Here is a 13,803-nt window from a genome sequence, read left to right as displayed (position 1 = left end):
ATAATAATGATAACAATGATATGGCAAATGATGATTATTACAGTAAATGGGTTATGTTATAGGAATAACTGAGAAGATTGAGATTGGTTTTCAAAGGTTTACGTTGAATTGTGTGACTCACAATCAGAAGCAATGATCCTACTAACAAACTACAGGTAATGTGTACATGTACATGTACATGTATAATAATTGTATGACCTTTTATATCTAAATTAATAATTATAAAAAAGAAATCTTACCTAGCCATTTTTGGCAAAATTTGGCCAAAGTCACTATACCATGTATATGCAATTTTGTGTTACTATTATTAATAATTATGATTTATTTATTTATTAAAAGGCTTATCATTCTTTCCGTTGGAGATATGAAGGGGAACAAGGCAATATCAACCACTAATTTATCACCAATGACCACCACTACCACTGTTAGCATTAATAACATCAATAACTAATAATGTCTCCTCTTTTCTCTCCCTCCCCTGCCTCTCCTTTCTGTCCCTTTACAGCAGGACAGTAGCATGTGGATTGGTCTTAGCAATATATACCACGTTGAGCATGGAAGTGGAAATACAGTAAGAACCAGTAACACTAGTTACACATTACTGCTAACATTATTATCATTGTCACTACAATGGAGTTTACATGTACATGTAATTCAACATGTGCACCTAAATGTACATGTACATGTACATGCACATGTACATCGTATCTCAAAAGCATCAGTGTAATAATAATTGTACATGTACTTGTATGTACAATATATGTCTTGTTTTCTTTTAGGTCGTACGTCGTCAGGCGTTTGGTACTGCCGAGAATCTTGAGAGTTATTCTGTGACGTTGCATTGCTATGACTGCCGGTCAGTCCGTCTCACGTTTGTCACAGAACCAGACGGAATCAAAAAGGTTTCACGAAATAAAGATGAGAGCCAAACAGTACCAAAGAAAATCATCAAGGTAGAGGAAACGAGAAAGAGGAATAAGACTAAACCCTCCTCTCTCTCTCTCTCTTTTAGCAAGCACAAGAGTTTGAAAGACAGGTTAGAAAGAAGAAAAGAGAAGTCAAAATTAAGAAGAAAATGAAAAAACTAAAGAAGATGATTCCACTGAGAGGGAAAAAAGATAAAGTGAGAGAAAGACTATATATTACTTTATCTACTCACACTTTCACCTTTTATAAATTGTACATCTACATACACATATGCTTCATCTTACCTTGCTCCATTGTCTTCTTTGACCATTCGTTGAATCTTCCTTCAGCCTGTCAATAGACATGAGATAAGAAGAAGATCTGACGCCATTAGCGAAAATGCCTTTTCTTGTGAAGGAGCTAACGTTGATGACTATGACATTGAAGACGAGGAACTTCAAGTATGTGCACTAAGTGACATAAAACAATACACATTAATGCATGTAGAGGCATATTTATATTAATGGATGGTCTTGCATAGGATTGTATATTACTTACTCTGAAGAGACTCTCTGAGACTGGTGCTCAAGATGGAGGACTTATTGGCTGTGGTACAGGGATAGAGGAAGGCACTGAAGAGGAAGAAGAGGAGGAGGAGGAAGAAGAAGAAGTGATACAAAATCCAAACATAACTGTTAGTAAAAAGTAGCTGTAGTATACACCGTTGGGCCCACACTACCATCCTTCAAACTTTTTTATGGGTTTGTACCAATTGGAACACTTTTAATGTCCTTATTATAGAGGTGTCCTTATTATAGAGGTTACACTGCATTGTAGCCTTAGTAAATCCTATGTATTCTTAGGCCTAATCATCCTAATAGTTTTACAGGTGGTTACACACTGTATGCCTATTAGTAAACTCTTATGGTAATTTATGATAGTTATTCTTACTGATTGAGTGAGTTATTTTATGCTCATTACTGTTTGGACAATCATTGTCAATGAAACACACACACACACTACTACAAACATAGCTGTGATATATAGTGCAATTAGTGAAAGATGAAATATGTACTTTTAAAACTGTGCATTGGATAACTGCTTACTCTTCTCACTTTAAATTGCTTTCCACTTCTTTCCTCTCCTTTTCTTCTTTAGGAGTTAGAGTCAGCGTATTCCGGTCTTACACTGCCTGCTCCTACTAAGCTTCTTGTCAATAGATTACTTCAAAGACTAGAAGACATTATGTACAACATTTCTGATAACCCAGCTGCTTACTTCTTCCTAAAGTATGAGAACTTAAATTGTAATGATTCACAATTCTGACTTCTCTTTTCCTTATCTCTCTCTCTCTATTTCCTTTCTTCTCTAAAAGGTCAGAGCCATATGCAACAGAGCTGAAGCTAAAGACAGATTGGAATGTCGAGGCTCAGCTACATACTGACATGGCTAGAATGATGGTAAAGATATCGAGTGTTGTGTATTGTAGTGATACCTATCCTATTATCTGGTAATAGAGCGATAATTGGAAGGAAAGTCCACTCAATTGTCTATACACTCTTTGTCCAACCTACCCACCAGTTGTGTACATACCTAAAGTTGTTAGAGTAAGTTACACGTACATGTACACTTTAACATTATGCACACTATAAATAAAGGAAGTTACAAGTGATCATTGATTTTTAGGATGAGTTGATAGTTGCTGTATCAAAGTACAGGAGTAAGGTATATAAAGGATGAAATATATTTCCTTTATTATTATTATTATTATTATTATTATTATTATTATTATTACTATTATTATTATTATTACTATTATTATTATTATTATTGACTATTAGGGTAGAGTACCCTCATTGGTTTGGATGGATAAAGTAAATGGAACATTCCTCCTGCGAAGTGCACAACCTTTACCAGGTCTCTCTGATAAGGTATTTCCTCTCCTTCCCCTCAATTCAAATGTCGTGAGGGTGCAGTTGTGAGGCTTTGCAGTTGTAATTTTAGACTATTTTGTAGGGGGCTAGCCAAAAGATAGCCCCTGTAATTATCAATGACTGTTAATTATTTGAAATTGACAAGATTGCACAGGATATAAGTACTATTACTTTCTCTCTCTCTCTCTCTCTCTCTCTCTCTCTCTTCCTCCATATTAGCATTCAACTGAGGATGAGACACTACTAAAGTATGCCATCACCTGTTATGAGGGTGAAGGACTAATGATATTTGATGCACGCTCTTCATCAGCTGCTACAGGAAACAGAATAATGGTAAGAAAATTGTGACATTTCAACTTTCCGCAGAATAGCATATACTGTACATCTATCATATAAAATTAGAAACTGATTAGCCACATAATTTAAAGCTACTACCCTGTACTCTTTCATAGGGAAAAGGTACAGAGGATGTTTCACGCTATTACAGGTGCAAGTTAACTCATCTTGACATTCCTAATATCCATGCTGTCCGGGAGAGCTATGAGGGACTGAAGCAGCTGGCACTTTCAACCAGCAGCACCAGGTGGTACTCTTCACTCGAGAGCACTCAATGGATTGAGTATATTAGCCTCATTTTGAAAGTAAGAGAAAAAAGAGGGAGAGAAGAAATGGGTGTAGATTATGCTTTTGTTTGCCCCCTTCATTCATGCATCTAATTATTATTATTATTATTATTATCATCGTTATTATTATTATTATTAATAGGGATCATACCTCATTGCAAGGCTAATAAAGATTCACTCAGGCAGTGCATTGATTCATTGCAGCGATGGCTGGGACAGAACGGCACAGTTGACATCACTAACACAAATCATCATTGACTCATATTATAGGACCATTGATGGATTCTTGGTAATTTATTATATATAATATACGTATTCCTATTTAATAATTATATTTAATTTGTGATAGACACTTATTGCTAAGGAGTGGTTGTCCTATGGGCATAAGTTCAAGGAGAGGTTGGGCCATCCACTAAATCCTAACGAACGCTCACCAATCTTTCTACAATTTCTAGACTGCGTACACCAGGTATAAGAGAAAGAGAGAGAAAGGGAAAGAGAAGCAACGAGAAGAGAGATAAAAGTCCTCCTTTATACTTTTTCTCTTCATTTCTCTCCTTCCTTCTCTCCAGCTTATGAATCAATATCCTCATGCCTTCCAATTTAATCTCTCCTTTCTTCTCACAATAGCTGAACATCTAAACACAGGATGGTAAATTAAACCTGCATACACATACATGTACATACATTATAATGTCTTGTGTTTACTTGTATTCTTGTTTCTAAAACTCGTCTGACAGGTTTGGTACGTTTCTGTTCAACTGTCACAAGGAAAGGATAGAGAACGATGTTTTTGTATCAACAGTTCCAATTACTGCACACTTCAATGCAATGAGAGATGTCTACATTAATTTAAACTACAGAGAAACAAAAGAAGTAAAAATGAACTAAAAAAATAAAATTCTATCTCTTTCTTACTTCAACTCTTAAATTTCTATTCTTTCACTCTTAAAAATCTCCCAATCTTTCCTCTATCCATTTCCTTTATCATCATGTACATGTAGATTATAATGCCCACATGGACAATTAGAAGGTTGAGATTGTGGGAGGAGTACTTCCTCGCTTGGGACGGAACGTCAATTGCTTCACGTGTTGAGATGGAGACCGGAGGAATGGGCCTTGAAGGACCTGGAGACTTCACTAATCAGGTCGGTAACATAAATGACCTTATATGGTGTATGATGAAACTGTTACTATTTATAGACAAAAGGAGGTGGAGCTTCTAAGGCGGATATGTTTGATGAGTCGGAAACAATTGTGTGGATGTCCGATGATAAGACAAAGGATTGTTTGAGCTGTCACAAAAAATTTTCGATATTGAGAAGAAAAGTAAGAGATGATACTAAATGGATATAAAGTAACAATTTTTAATTTTTTTTCTTTCTGCAACTAAACAGCATCACTGCAGGTAAATGAGTGTTATTGTTTTAATATTAAAAAATAAATATAATTTGTTTTTAGGAAATGTGGTCGCATATTTTGTGACGATTGTTCGAAGAACTGTACGTCACTCCCATCCCTTGGTTACAGTACACCAGTGAGGGTCTGCAATGAGTGTTACAGGGAAGTGATATCAATCCCTTCTTCACAGAACTTACCGCAATGCAGTGAAGTATGTCACTTATAATATGCAGCATTAGAACATGTATAAATGTATCAGGAAAAATAAAAAGGAAAATTATCTCGATTGGAGCCATTTTTGATAAAATAGCCTAGTACTGTATAGTTAGTACAGGGTTTTGCAACTTTAAAAATTCATAAAAAATTCAATTTTAATCAAAATGAGCTCAAACTTTCTACACGACATAAGAACATGTATATGTATCAGGAAACATTATAAAAATGGAAAAATCTCACCTAGCCATTTTTGGTGAAATTTGCCCAAAATCCCTGTACTATAGTACAGGGACTTTTAACCGATTTTGGAGCAACTTTAAAAATTCATAAAAAATCCAATTTTGATCGGAATGAACTCAAACTTTCTACACAATATAAGAACATGTATATGCATCAGGAAACATTATAAAAATGGAAAAATCTCACCTAGCCATTTTTGGTGAAATTTGCCCAAAATCCCTGTACTATAGTACAGGGACTTTTAACCGATTTTGGAGCATTTTAAAAAATTCATAAAAATTCCAATTTTGATCGGAATGAGCTCAAACTTTCTACACAACATAAGAACATGTATATGTATCAGGACAAATTGTAAAAATAGAGAAATCTCTTTGAGCCATTTTTGACAAAACATTCCTGTACTCACTATACAGTATTACACACACACACACACACACACTATAATTGTATTGTTTTTCATAGGAGGATGGATTTCAAGTTATTGAAAACAAGCCTCAACCTACTCAAACTAACCCAGAATAGTGTAATATTATTATTATTATTATTATTATTATTATTGCAAATTAGCCCTGTCTTTATCCTCTCTGTTATTATAATATTGATATGAACATTATATTATATTATTTTATTATATTATTATCATTGTTGTGTCTGTGTATCAAGAATGAATTATAGCAGTGTCATTATGTTATTTTACAAGTATAATGAACCGTCAGACCTAGGTTCTCTTATTAAGTTTTCATTAGTCCTATGAGAAGTAGTTGAGCACTTGAATTACCTTTCGTCTAATTCTATGATATATCTTATGTCCATAGTGATAGTACAATCTAACAAAAAAAAGGCAAATAATAAACAAGAACTCTCTATCCTTCTTCTCTCTCCCCTCTCTCTTTCTCTCCACTTGCATTCCAAAAGCAGTTCCTGCAAGATGTGCAGCGTGATCAAACGTTTTCCAGCCTCTTAGCAAACCTATTACATCCAATGCAACAATGGATGCCAAACCCTGAGATATGAGAGAGAAAGAAGAGAAGAGTACAAAAGATAAAGAACAAGAGAAGATGAAAGGAAGGTTAAGATGTCAGTGTGCATGAGTTCCATCTTAACTGCAGAAGCAGGTATTGGTATAAAAGGAAAGAACACAATATGCAGGGTAGCACCAGGATTATGCATCACAACTAAACTCAATACTGCTAAAAGAGCACCCGACTAAAGGAGATACATGAGAGAATAGAATGTAAACGTAATAAAATTGAGAGAGTTTTAAAAATAGAGCACAGTATTAAGACAAACTCACAGCTCCTAGTGAAGCTACAAGATGTGCACCTCTGAATACTTTAATATAATGACTTATCGCTGATGCAAAAGTAGCTAAAGGTTATTAATAATGATAATAATGATAACAAATAAAAATTGCATACCAGCTGTCAAATAATACGGCCAACTTCCTTCTCTACCAACGAGAGCTAATACGAATTTTTATAATTATTATAAAAAATAAACTCACAAATAAAAGGAGGCATAAAGGTATACATCACGTACATATTAATCATGAAGTGCCACACGTCCTTGTGGCTGAAAGATGACAACAGCAATGAACTGGTCGAACCTTTAAAATTTTATAAAAACACATACCCATTAAAATTTTAAAGAATTTAAAATCTTTACGAATATTAATAGAGCTTACTGAATCTGGGTGTGGAAGTAAAATATCTCATTAATACTAGGTTGAGTCTTTCGAATGGTTTCAACGTCCACTGGGGCAGGATCCAGGCAGCAAATACACAAGCATTCAATGACAATACAGCTGTAGCAAATATAAATTAATACAGTATTCAAAAACCTACCAAAATAGAATTTGTCGTGGTACAATTGATACTGCCACCATTGTTTGATCTGAGAAAGAGAGAGACGTCATTATAAGTCTATGATCGATCCTATACTTGTTTCAATTTTGCACTGATGCCATTTTTCTCTGTATTATGCAGTGAAGAGTAATGCTCTTCATTGAGGTGTTTCTTTAAAAATGACTTTCTTTTCATTTCATGATAACAAATGCTGACAATATAAGTACTAGACCCAACCTAAAATAACAAGCGTAACAGTGTAAAAATATTCCTATAATTGATTTCACCACCTTGCATGTACAGCTGGGTTTTTATTAAGACTTATGAAGATTCTCTCTACCTTCTACTGCTTCTAGAAAAGTCTTTAGACAGTATCTCTATGCTCTTTCGCTGTTAGAAAGCTCATAACTTTTTTCCATGTTCAAACCGCCATTTTGTTTGCCGTGACCACACCCACTTACGTAGCGTGGGCGGGTGGTTGCTAAGGCTTGTTATTTCTCCAATACAACGTGTATAGAAGAAATGAAGTGTTGACATACAATCAAATATATATATATCGCACGTGGGTGAAATCAATTATAGGACGACCTGGGGGCTACGCCCCCAGGTCGTAAAAAACATGAGAAATTAAAATGCAACAATACAATTTAAATTATACCAGTAGTGTGAAGGCAGCTGGCTTCCATAAAGCTGTTCCATGTCTTTTCTGCCCTCTTCTATCAGAATACAAACGTATCCATCGAGTTTTTCTCCAGATAAAACAATTCCATGTGCTTCTCCACGACATAGTCAATGTTGGGGCGGGGCTAAGCTATCCACGTGCAAACACGTGATGAGGTAATGAAAAAATAAACATTAAAAAACAAAAGAACTAAAACTAAACTATATATGCACAAATACAAATTGAAAAGATAGCAAACTAAATCATTTAAAATTGTATAATAATGACTAATATTAAAAGAGAAAAAGAAAACTATCACGCTCCTAGCTGCTGTATTGGTTGTCTCACATTTTTCGCTTCAGCTCCTTATCTTGTCTGACCAGAACATCCTCTGTCAAACATTTCCTTAAATCTTTCAGCAATCTCCTTTGTTTTAAAACATAATGCAAACTTTGATTTGCCATTCAAATTATCGTCAGCATAAAATGTGAACTTCATGTTGCTTTCTCGGTATGGGCTAAGACCCATTCCTGCTGCTAATAGGAAGTTGCAGCATACAATGTGAGTCTGGTTCCTGTGCATCACACATCTCCATTTTCCTGTGGATCTGTTCAATAATATCTTCATCTCACCAACTCCTCTGTCCTTCCACTGGTTACTGTCAAATCGAAACAGCTTCACCTTCTCACAAAACATTGCTTCTTCATTTTCATCTCCAGTAGGAATGGAGTCTAGTGTTTCTGCTTTATCTTCTCCTTTCTTAGGACTCACACTGGCATTTTTAGCCTCTTCAACAGGTTTTTTAAAAGTGAAGCCACCTGGTTCTGCTGTAAATAAGAATGAAGAAGTTGTTCTGTGTCCAGTACCTGTCTGAAATGCTTGACTAGTGGGTTTGCTCTGTACTGGAATTTGTTGGTGCTTTTGTCTCTCTTCCTCTTTCCCTGTTGGTGGTAATGCAAGTCCCTTTCCTTCTCTTCCTCTACTACCAGTATTAAGACCTAAAGACTCTTTGGATGACACACAAGGTGATACAAAAGGTCTACTTCTTGGCGGTGCTTTTACTCCAAATACAAAAGGCGTGGCACTAAAGGATGGTTTGGCTGTTGAAGTAGTGAATGATAATTGAGCTGGAGAGGACAGTGTAAAGGCTGAAGTAGCTGTAGAAACTACATTAAACCGAAAAACAGGCCCAGTAGTTGTAGTAGTAGTTAAGAGAGTAGTTGCTGTAGCAGTACAGGTAGAGCCTAAATACAAAGAAAAGGGATCTAAATAGTCATGAGTATCAAACAGATACAAATATAGGAGAATATTATTACCTTTTAATGGACGAATAGTGGGAGCAAAACTTAACTGTGGCATTAAATGAGGCATTGGGGTATTAGCTACACTTTTAAACTGAGGAGTACTTGGTAAATGAAAAGGTAATCGAGAAGGAGTTGCAGACATAGCTGAAAATGGAGGAGTTGCTACAGGAAATGATGTCTGCATTGGTCCTGTATTAGAAGATGAATATTGAAGCAATGGTGCTCCGGTAGGAGCAGGAAGCTTCAGTCGTCCAAATTGAGCTGGTGGTCCTCCTACAAAAGATGGTACAGCACTGCCTGGAGTGGTTTTATTTCCAAATTGAAAAGGTGGCAATGCCCCAGTGTTGCTACTGCTATGAACTGCAGTAGTACTGCTGATAGAGACAGGAGGTGCACCATAGTGAATAGTATGAGGACCTCTTGAAGCACTAAAGGAAGGAGTGACACTGGAAGGAGCAAAACATAAAGGAATAGGAAAACTAGTGGAAGATACTGTAGCATGTAAAAATGGAGGAACTGGACGAGCTGCTTCACAAGCTACACACTCGTTAGTATTGATATCATTCTTCACTGAACAATCAGGACAAGTCCACAAAGAGTCATCATTATCATCACTTTCACTATCTTGAACCTCCTCCTCCTCTTCCTCTTCTTCTCCTTTCTCTTCTTCTTCTTCTTCATCATCTCCTTTCTCTTCCTCATTCTCATCATTCTCATTAGACACTTCTTTTGCTTTGCTAACTGCTTCTTCAAAAAGATCCTTAAATCTCTTTGCAGTTTTCTCATGTTTGAATCTAAGAGCTAGCTTCTGTGGTAGGGCAGTCTCTTCTGAGTAGTCAGTCTCAGTAAACCAGGTCATTGCTTTAGGATTACCCATTTGCATCTCAATGCTCATACTATCAGTGATGTAATGATTACAACATAACTTTAATATCTGATCACGTCTCATAACCAGACGAGTCTGCCTGTTTCCACGATGATAAATAATCTTCATATTACCAAGACCCCTCTCCTTCCATTGATTGGTTGAGCCATCAAAACGATAGAGTTTCCCACGCTTGTCAAAAAGGGTCTCTCCTTCTTTCTCTGCCGATTTATAGTCATAAGTCTCTGGCAAAGTAACTATTGGTTTAAAATGAATATTAGCTTCTTCCTCAGGATTCTCATTTCCTTCTTCCTCTCCGCCTTCTCCACCTCCACCGGAAAATAACTGAGCTCTGGCTCCGGAAAATTTAAAACCTTTATCTTTAATGAAATCAGAGGGTCTTTCAGCACCAGATGCAATATCAGAGAATGATAAGAACCCAACGGCAGCAGAAGAGAATAATCCAGTACTACTGGTCTTACTAATTGAAGGAGCAGCTCCAAAGGAACTGCTTGATGATGCTGAATGAAATGATGATTTATTGATTGTGTCTTTTTTATTATCATGAGCTGGTTTACCTTGAGGTGCTGGTTCAATACTCATGAAAAAGTTTTCATTCTCTTTCTTCTCTTTACCATAATCTGATGGGAATTCAAAGTCATCGTCGCAGCCACGGCAACCAGGGCATGCCTCCTTTTTGAGATAATTATAAAAGTGTTTGGGAAGGAAGAGTCCTTCTGCCTCCTGTACTAGATCAGACGAGGGAAGCTCCTCATATAAGAAGATGACATCATCATCATCACTGTCTTGTGCCTCATTCCCTAAAAAATTAGTAGAATAAAAATTAATGTAACAGATTATTGATAAATTTTAGCTAAAACTAATCATTGCAGTTCTTTACCTTTTCTTGCTTCAGTTTTATCTTCATCCTTAGGAGCAGTGGCAGGACCAAGCATAGATAAAGGAGGAAGGAAGCTAGCTGAAGTAGTCACAGGTGCACCATTGTATGATTCCTTAAGCTGATGCTCTGCATTTGCTACAGTCAGTTTGTTTAGCATTGCTTCAGTAAATTCAGCCCTTAAGTTCTTTATTAGCAGCATAACCTGTTTCTTAGATTCTTCTAGTAGCTGCTTCTTCTCTGCCTGAAACTGAATCTTCAATTCTTGCTGCTCTCTTCTGTGACTTTCTTTCAGACCCTCAAGTTGAGTTGTTAACTCTTTAACACGTGCTGATTCTGATTTATACAGCTCTTGAAATTGATTCAACATAGCTTGTAACTCTTCTTTGAATTGATCGGTTTCCTTCATTGTTCTTTTAATCTGCATTTCTGGTGGGAGATTAGTACAGATGGATTCGTGATTCATTGCATCTTTACGAAGATAAACCACGGGGCAACCAAAAGGACACTTTACTTTAGCAAACTTGCAACTGGAACCAGTATGCTTCTTTAGATCTCTTAACTCTCCTACCCACTCACATCCATTCTTGTGGTGTGTACAACGAACCTTCAAATCTAGTATCTCACTGTTGAGCTGCTTCTCTAAGAAACTATTGAAATTAGGCTCACGGCAATTGGGACAAGGTTGACCAGAAAGATTTACACGTTGTATACAGTCACGACACATCTTTCTAGAGCAGCATGTGACAATATGAGGCTCTCTCATCACGCAATGACATATTAGGCAGTTGTATCTATCAGAAGGTTGCTCTATGAATATTGGTTCTTCTTTGTCATCTCGAGGGCGACTTATTGAATAATACTCAGACTGTTCTGCTGAAAAATCCTTTGTTTTACAAGACATCCGAGAAGACATCAGTCCATCAATCGCTGACAATAAATTATAAACAGGAAGTTATCTCACGTGAACCATTACATTACAATAACATACAATACACTCGAAAGGCTAATTTTAACCGCAGGACAGCTTCAGCAAAAATAACTATCCACGTGCAAACACGTGTGTGAGCATTAACACTATTAAAATTAATTTCTCACAGTAGTAATTAGCAAAAATGATGTGAATAGAAGGACAAGTAGAACACAAAATAAATGCATGCAAAATCAAATTAAAATAAACACTACAACTAATCGATCACAAATGATTAAGCAGTCTCTTCCTTCAATTTTTATTTGGACGAGCTGCTTCACAAGCTACACACTTGTTAGTATTGATATCATTCTTCACTGAACAATCAGGACAAGTCCACAAAGAGTCATCATTATCATCACTTTCACTATCTTCAACCTCCTCCTCCTCCTCTTCTCCTTTCTCTTCTTCTTCTTCATCATCTCCTTTCTCTTCTTCCTCTTCTTTACCCTCCTCCTCCTCTTCTTCTCCTTTCTCTTCTTCCTCTTCTTTACCCTCCTCCTCCTCTTCTTCTCCTTTCTCTTCTTCCTCTTCTTTACCCTCCTCCTCCTCTTCTTCTCCTTTCTCTTCTTCTTCTTTACCCTCCTCCTCCTCTTCTTCTCCTTTCTCTTCTTCCTCTTCTTTACCCTCCTCCTCCTCTTCTTCCTCTTCTTCATCATCTCCTTTCTCCTCTTCTTTCTTTACTTCTTCTGTATCTTTTTTCTCTTCCCTTACTTCCTCCTCCTCTTTCTCTTCTCTCTCTTCTTCATTCTCTGAATGTCCGTCATTCATATTAGACACTTCTTTTGCTTTACTAACTGCTTCTTCAAAAAGATCCTTAAATCTCTTTGCAGTTTCCTCATGTTTGAATCTAAGAGCTAGCTTCTGTGGTAGGGCAGTCTCTTCTGAGTAGTCAGTCTCAGTAAACCAGGTCATTGCTTTAGGATTACCCATTTGCATCTCAATGCTCATACTATCAGTGATGTAATGATTGCAACATAACTTTAATATCTGATCGCGTCTCATAACCAGACGGGTCTGCCTGTTTCCACGATGATAAATAATCTTCATATTACCAAGACCTCTTTCCTTCCATTGATTGGTTGAGCCGTCAAAACGATAGAGTTTCCCACGCTCGTCAAAAAGGGTCTCTCCTTCTTTCTCTGCCGATTTATAGTCGTAAGTCTCTGGTAAAGTAGCGATTGGTTTAAAATGAATATTAGCTTCTTCCTCAGAATTCTCGTTTCCTTCTTCCTCTCTGCCTTCTCCACCTCCACCGGAAAATAACTGAGCTCCGGCTCCAGAAAACTTAAAACCTTCATCTTTAATGAAATCGGAGGGTCTTTCAGCACTAGATGCAATATCAGAGAATGACGAGAACCCAACGGCAACAGAAGAGAATAATCCAGTACTACTGGTCTCACTAATTGAAGGAGCAGCTCCAAAGGAACTGCCTGACGATGATGGATGAAATGATGATTTATTGATTGTGTCTTTTTCCTCTTTATTATCATCTTCAGCTGGTTTACTTTGAGGTGCTGGTTCAATACTCATAAAAGAGTTTTCATTCTCTTTCTTCTCTTTACCATAATCTGGTGGGAATTCAAAGTCATCTTTGCAGCCACGGCAACCAGGGCATCCCTCCTTTTTGAGATAATTATAAAAGTGTTTGGGAAGGAAGAGTCCTTCTGCCTCCTGTACTAGATCAGACGAGGGAAGTTCCTCATATAAGAAGATGACATCATCATCATCACTGTCTTGTGCCTCATTCCCTGAAAAAAATATTATTAATAAATTATTGTTAACAACTTACCTTTTCTTTCTTCAGTTTCATCTTCATCTTGTTTTTCTTCTATTTCTACTCCTCCATCTTTTTCTTCAGCCATTTCTTCCTCCTCATCTTGTCTCCCTTCTTCTTCATCTTTTTCTTCAGTTTCTTCCTCTTCATCTTGCTGCTCTTCT

General features: G+C 36.7%; 3 protein-coding genes across 6 annotated transcripts; 1 reads left to right on the top strand and 2 right to left on the bottom strand.

Moving 5' to 3' along the window:
- The first annotated feature begins 55 nt into the window (after nt 1-55).
- Nucleotides 56-6,025, top strand: LOC100636439 (myotubularin-related protein 2-like). Of its 2 annotated transcripts, none has more exons than XM_020002556.1 (23): nt 56-155; nt 340-424; nt 509-571; nt 780-953; nt 1,013-1,123; nt 1,257-1,367; nt 1,448-1,600; nt 2,065-2,195; nt 2,282-2,366; nt 2,424-2,513; nt 2,593-2,631; nt 2,748-2,837; nt 3,060-3,173; nt 3,293-3,481; nt 3,606-3,752; nt 3,813-3,932; nt 4,036-4,115; nt 4,204-4,339; nt 4,468-4,611; nt 4,667-4,792; nt 4,861-4,871; nt 4,925-5,075; nt 5,783-6,025. In XM_020002556.1, the coding sequence occupies exons 1-23, from the start codon at nt 133-135 to the stop codon at nt 5,840-5,842; spliced, it is 2,433 nt and encodes an 810-aa protein (XP_019858115.1). In that variant the 5' UTR covers nt 56-132; the 3' UTR covers nt 5,843-6,025. The 2 variants fall into 2 exon arrangements, with proteins under 2 accessions (XP_019858115.1, XP_019858112.1); XM_020002553.1 differs by having other exon boundaries at nt 506-571.
- Nucleotides 5,919-7,980, bottom strand: LOC105315300 (presenilins-associated rhomboid-like protein, mitochondrial). 3 transcript variants are annotated; one of them, XM_020002572.1, is made up of 10 exons: nt 7,823-7,980; nt 7,261-7,401; nt 7,165-7,213; nt 7,005-7,124; nt 6,825-6,926; nt 6,739-6,783; nt 6,615-6,688; nt 6,425-6,526; nt 6,226-6,323; nt 5,919-6,147 (listed from the first exon to the last, which is right to left on the bottom strand). In XM_020002572.1, exons 1-10 carry the CDS (start codon nt 7,949-7,951, stop codon nt 6,069-6,071), a joined length of 939 nt encoding a protein of 312 aa, XP_019858131.1. In that variant the 5' UTR covers nt 7,952-7,980; the 3' UTR covers nt 5,919-6,068. The 3 variants fall into 3 exon arrangements, with proteins under 3 accessions (XP_019858131.1, XP_019858127.1, XP_019858136.1); XM_020002568.1 differs by having other exon boundaries at nt 5,919-6,323; XM_020002577.1 differs by lacking the exon at nt 7,823-7,980 and adding an exon at nt 7,455-7,491 and having other exon boundaries at nt 5,919-6,323.
- Nucleotides 7,981-8,041: 61 nt separating this feature from the next.
- On the bottom strand, nt 8,042-13,766 carry LOC109585207 (E3 SUMO-protein ligase RanBP2-like). Its single transcript, XM_020001203.1, has 6 exons — nt 13,655-13,766; nt 12,525-13,613; nt 10,896-11,822; nt 10,573-10,815; nt 9,142-10,515; nt 8,042-9,069 (listed from the first exon to the last, which is right to left on the bottom strand). Exons 1-6 carry the CDS (start codon nt 13,725-13,727, stop codon nt 8,192-8,194), a joined length of 4,584 nt encoding a protein of 1,527 aa, XP_019856762.1. The 5' UTR covers nt 13,728-13,766; the 3' UTR covers nt 8,042-8,191.
- Nucleotides 13,767-13,803: the final 37 nt, after the last annotated feature.

Source organism: Amphimedon queenslandica, unplaced genomic scaffold (assembly GCF_000090795.2).
Source record: "Amphimedon queenslandica unplaced genomic scaffold, v1.1 AMPQUscaffold_13514, whole genome shotgun sequence".
NCBI lineage: Eukaryota > Metazoa > Porifera > Demospongiae > Haplosclerida > Niphatidae > Amphimedon > Amphimedon queenslandica.
Note: the sequence above shows the minus strand (reverse complement) of the source record. Positions and strands in the feature narration are given on the sequence as shown.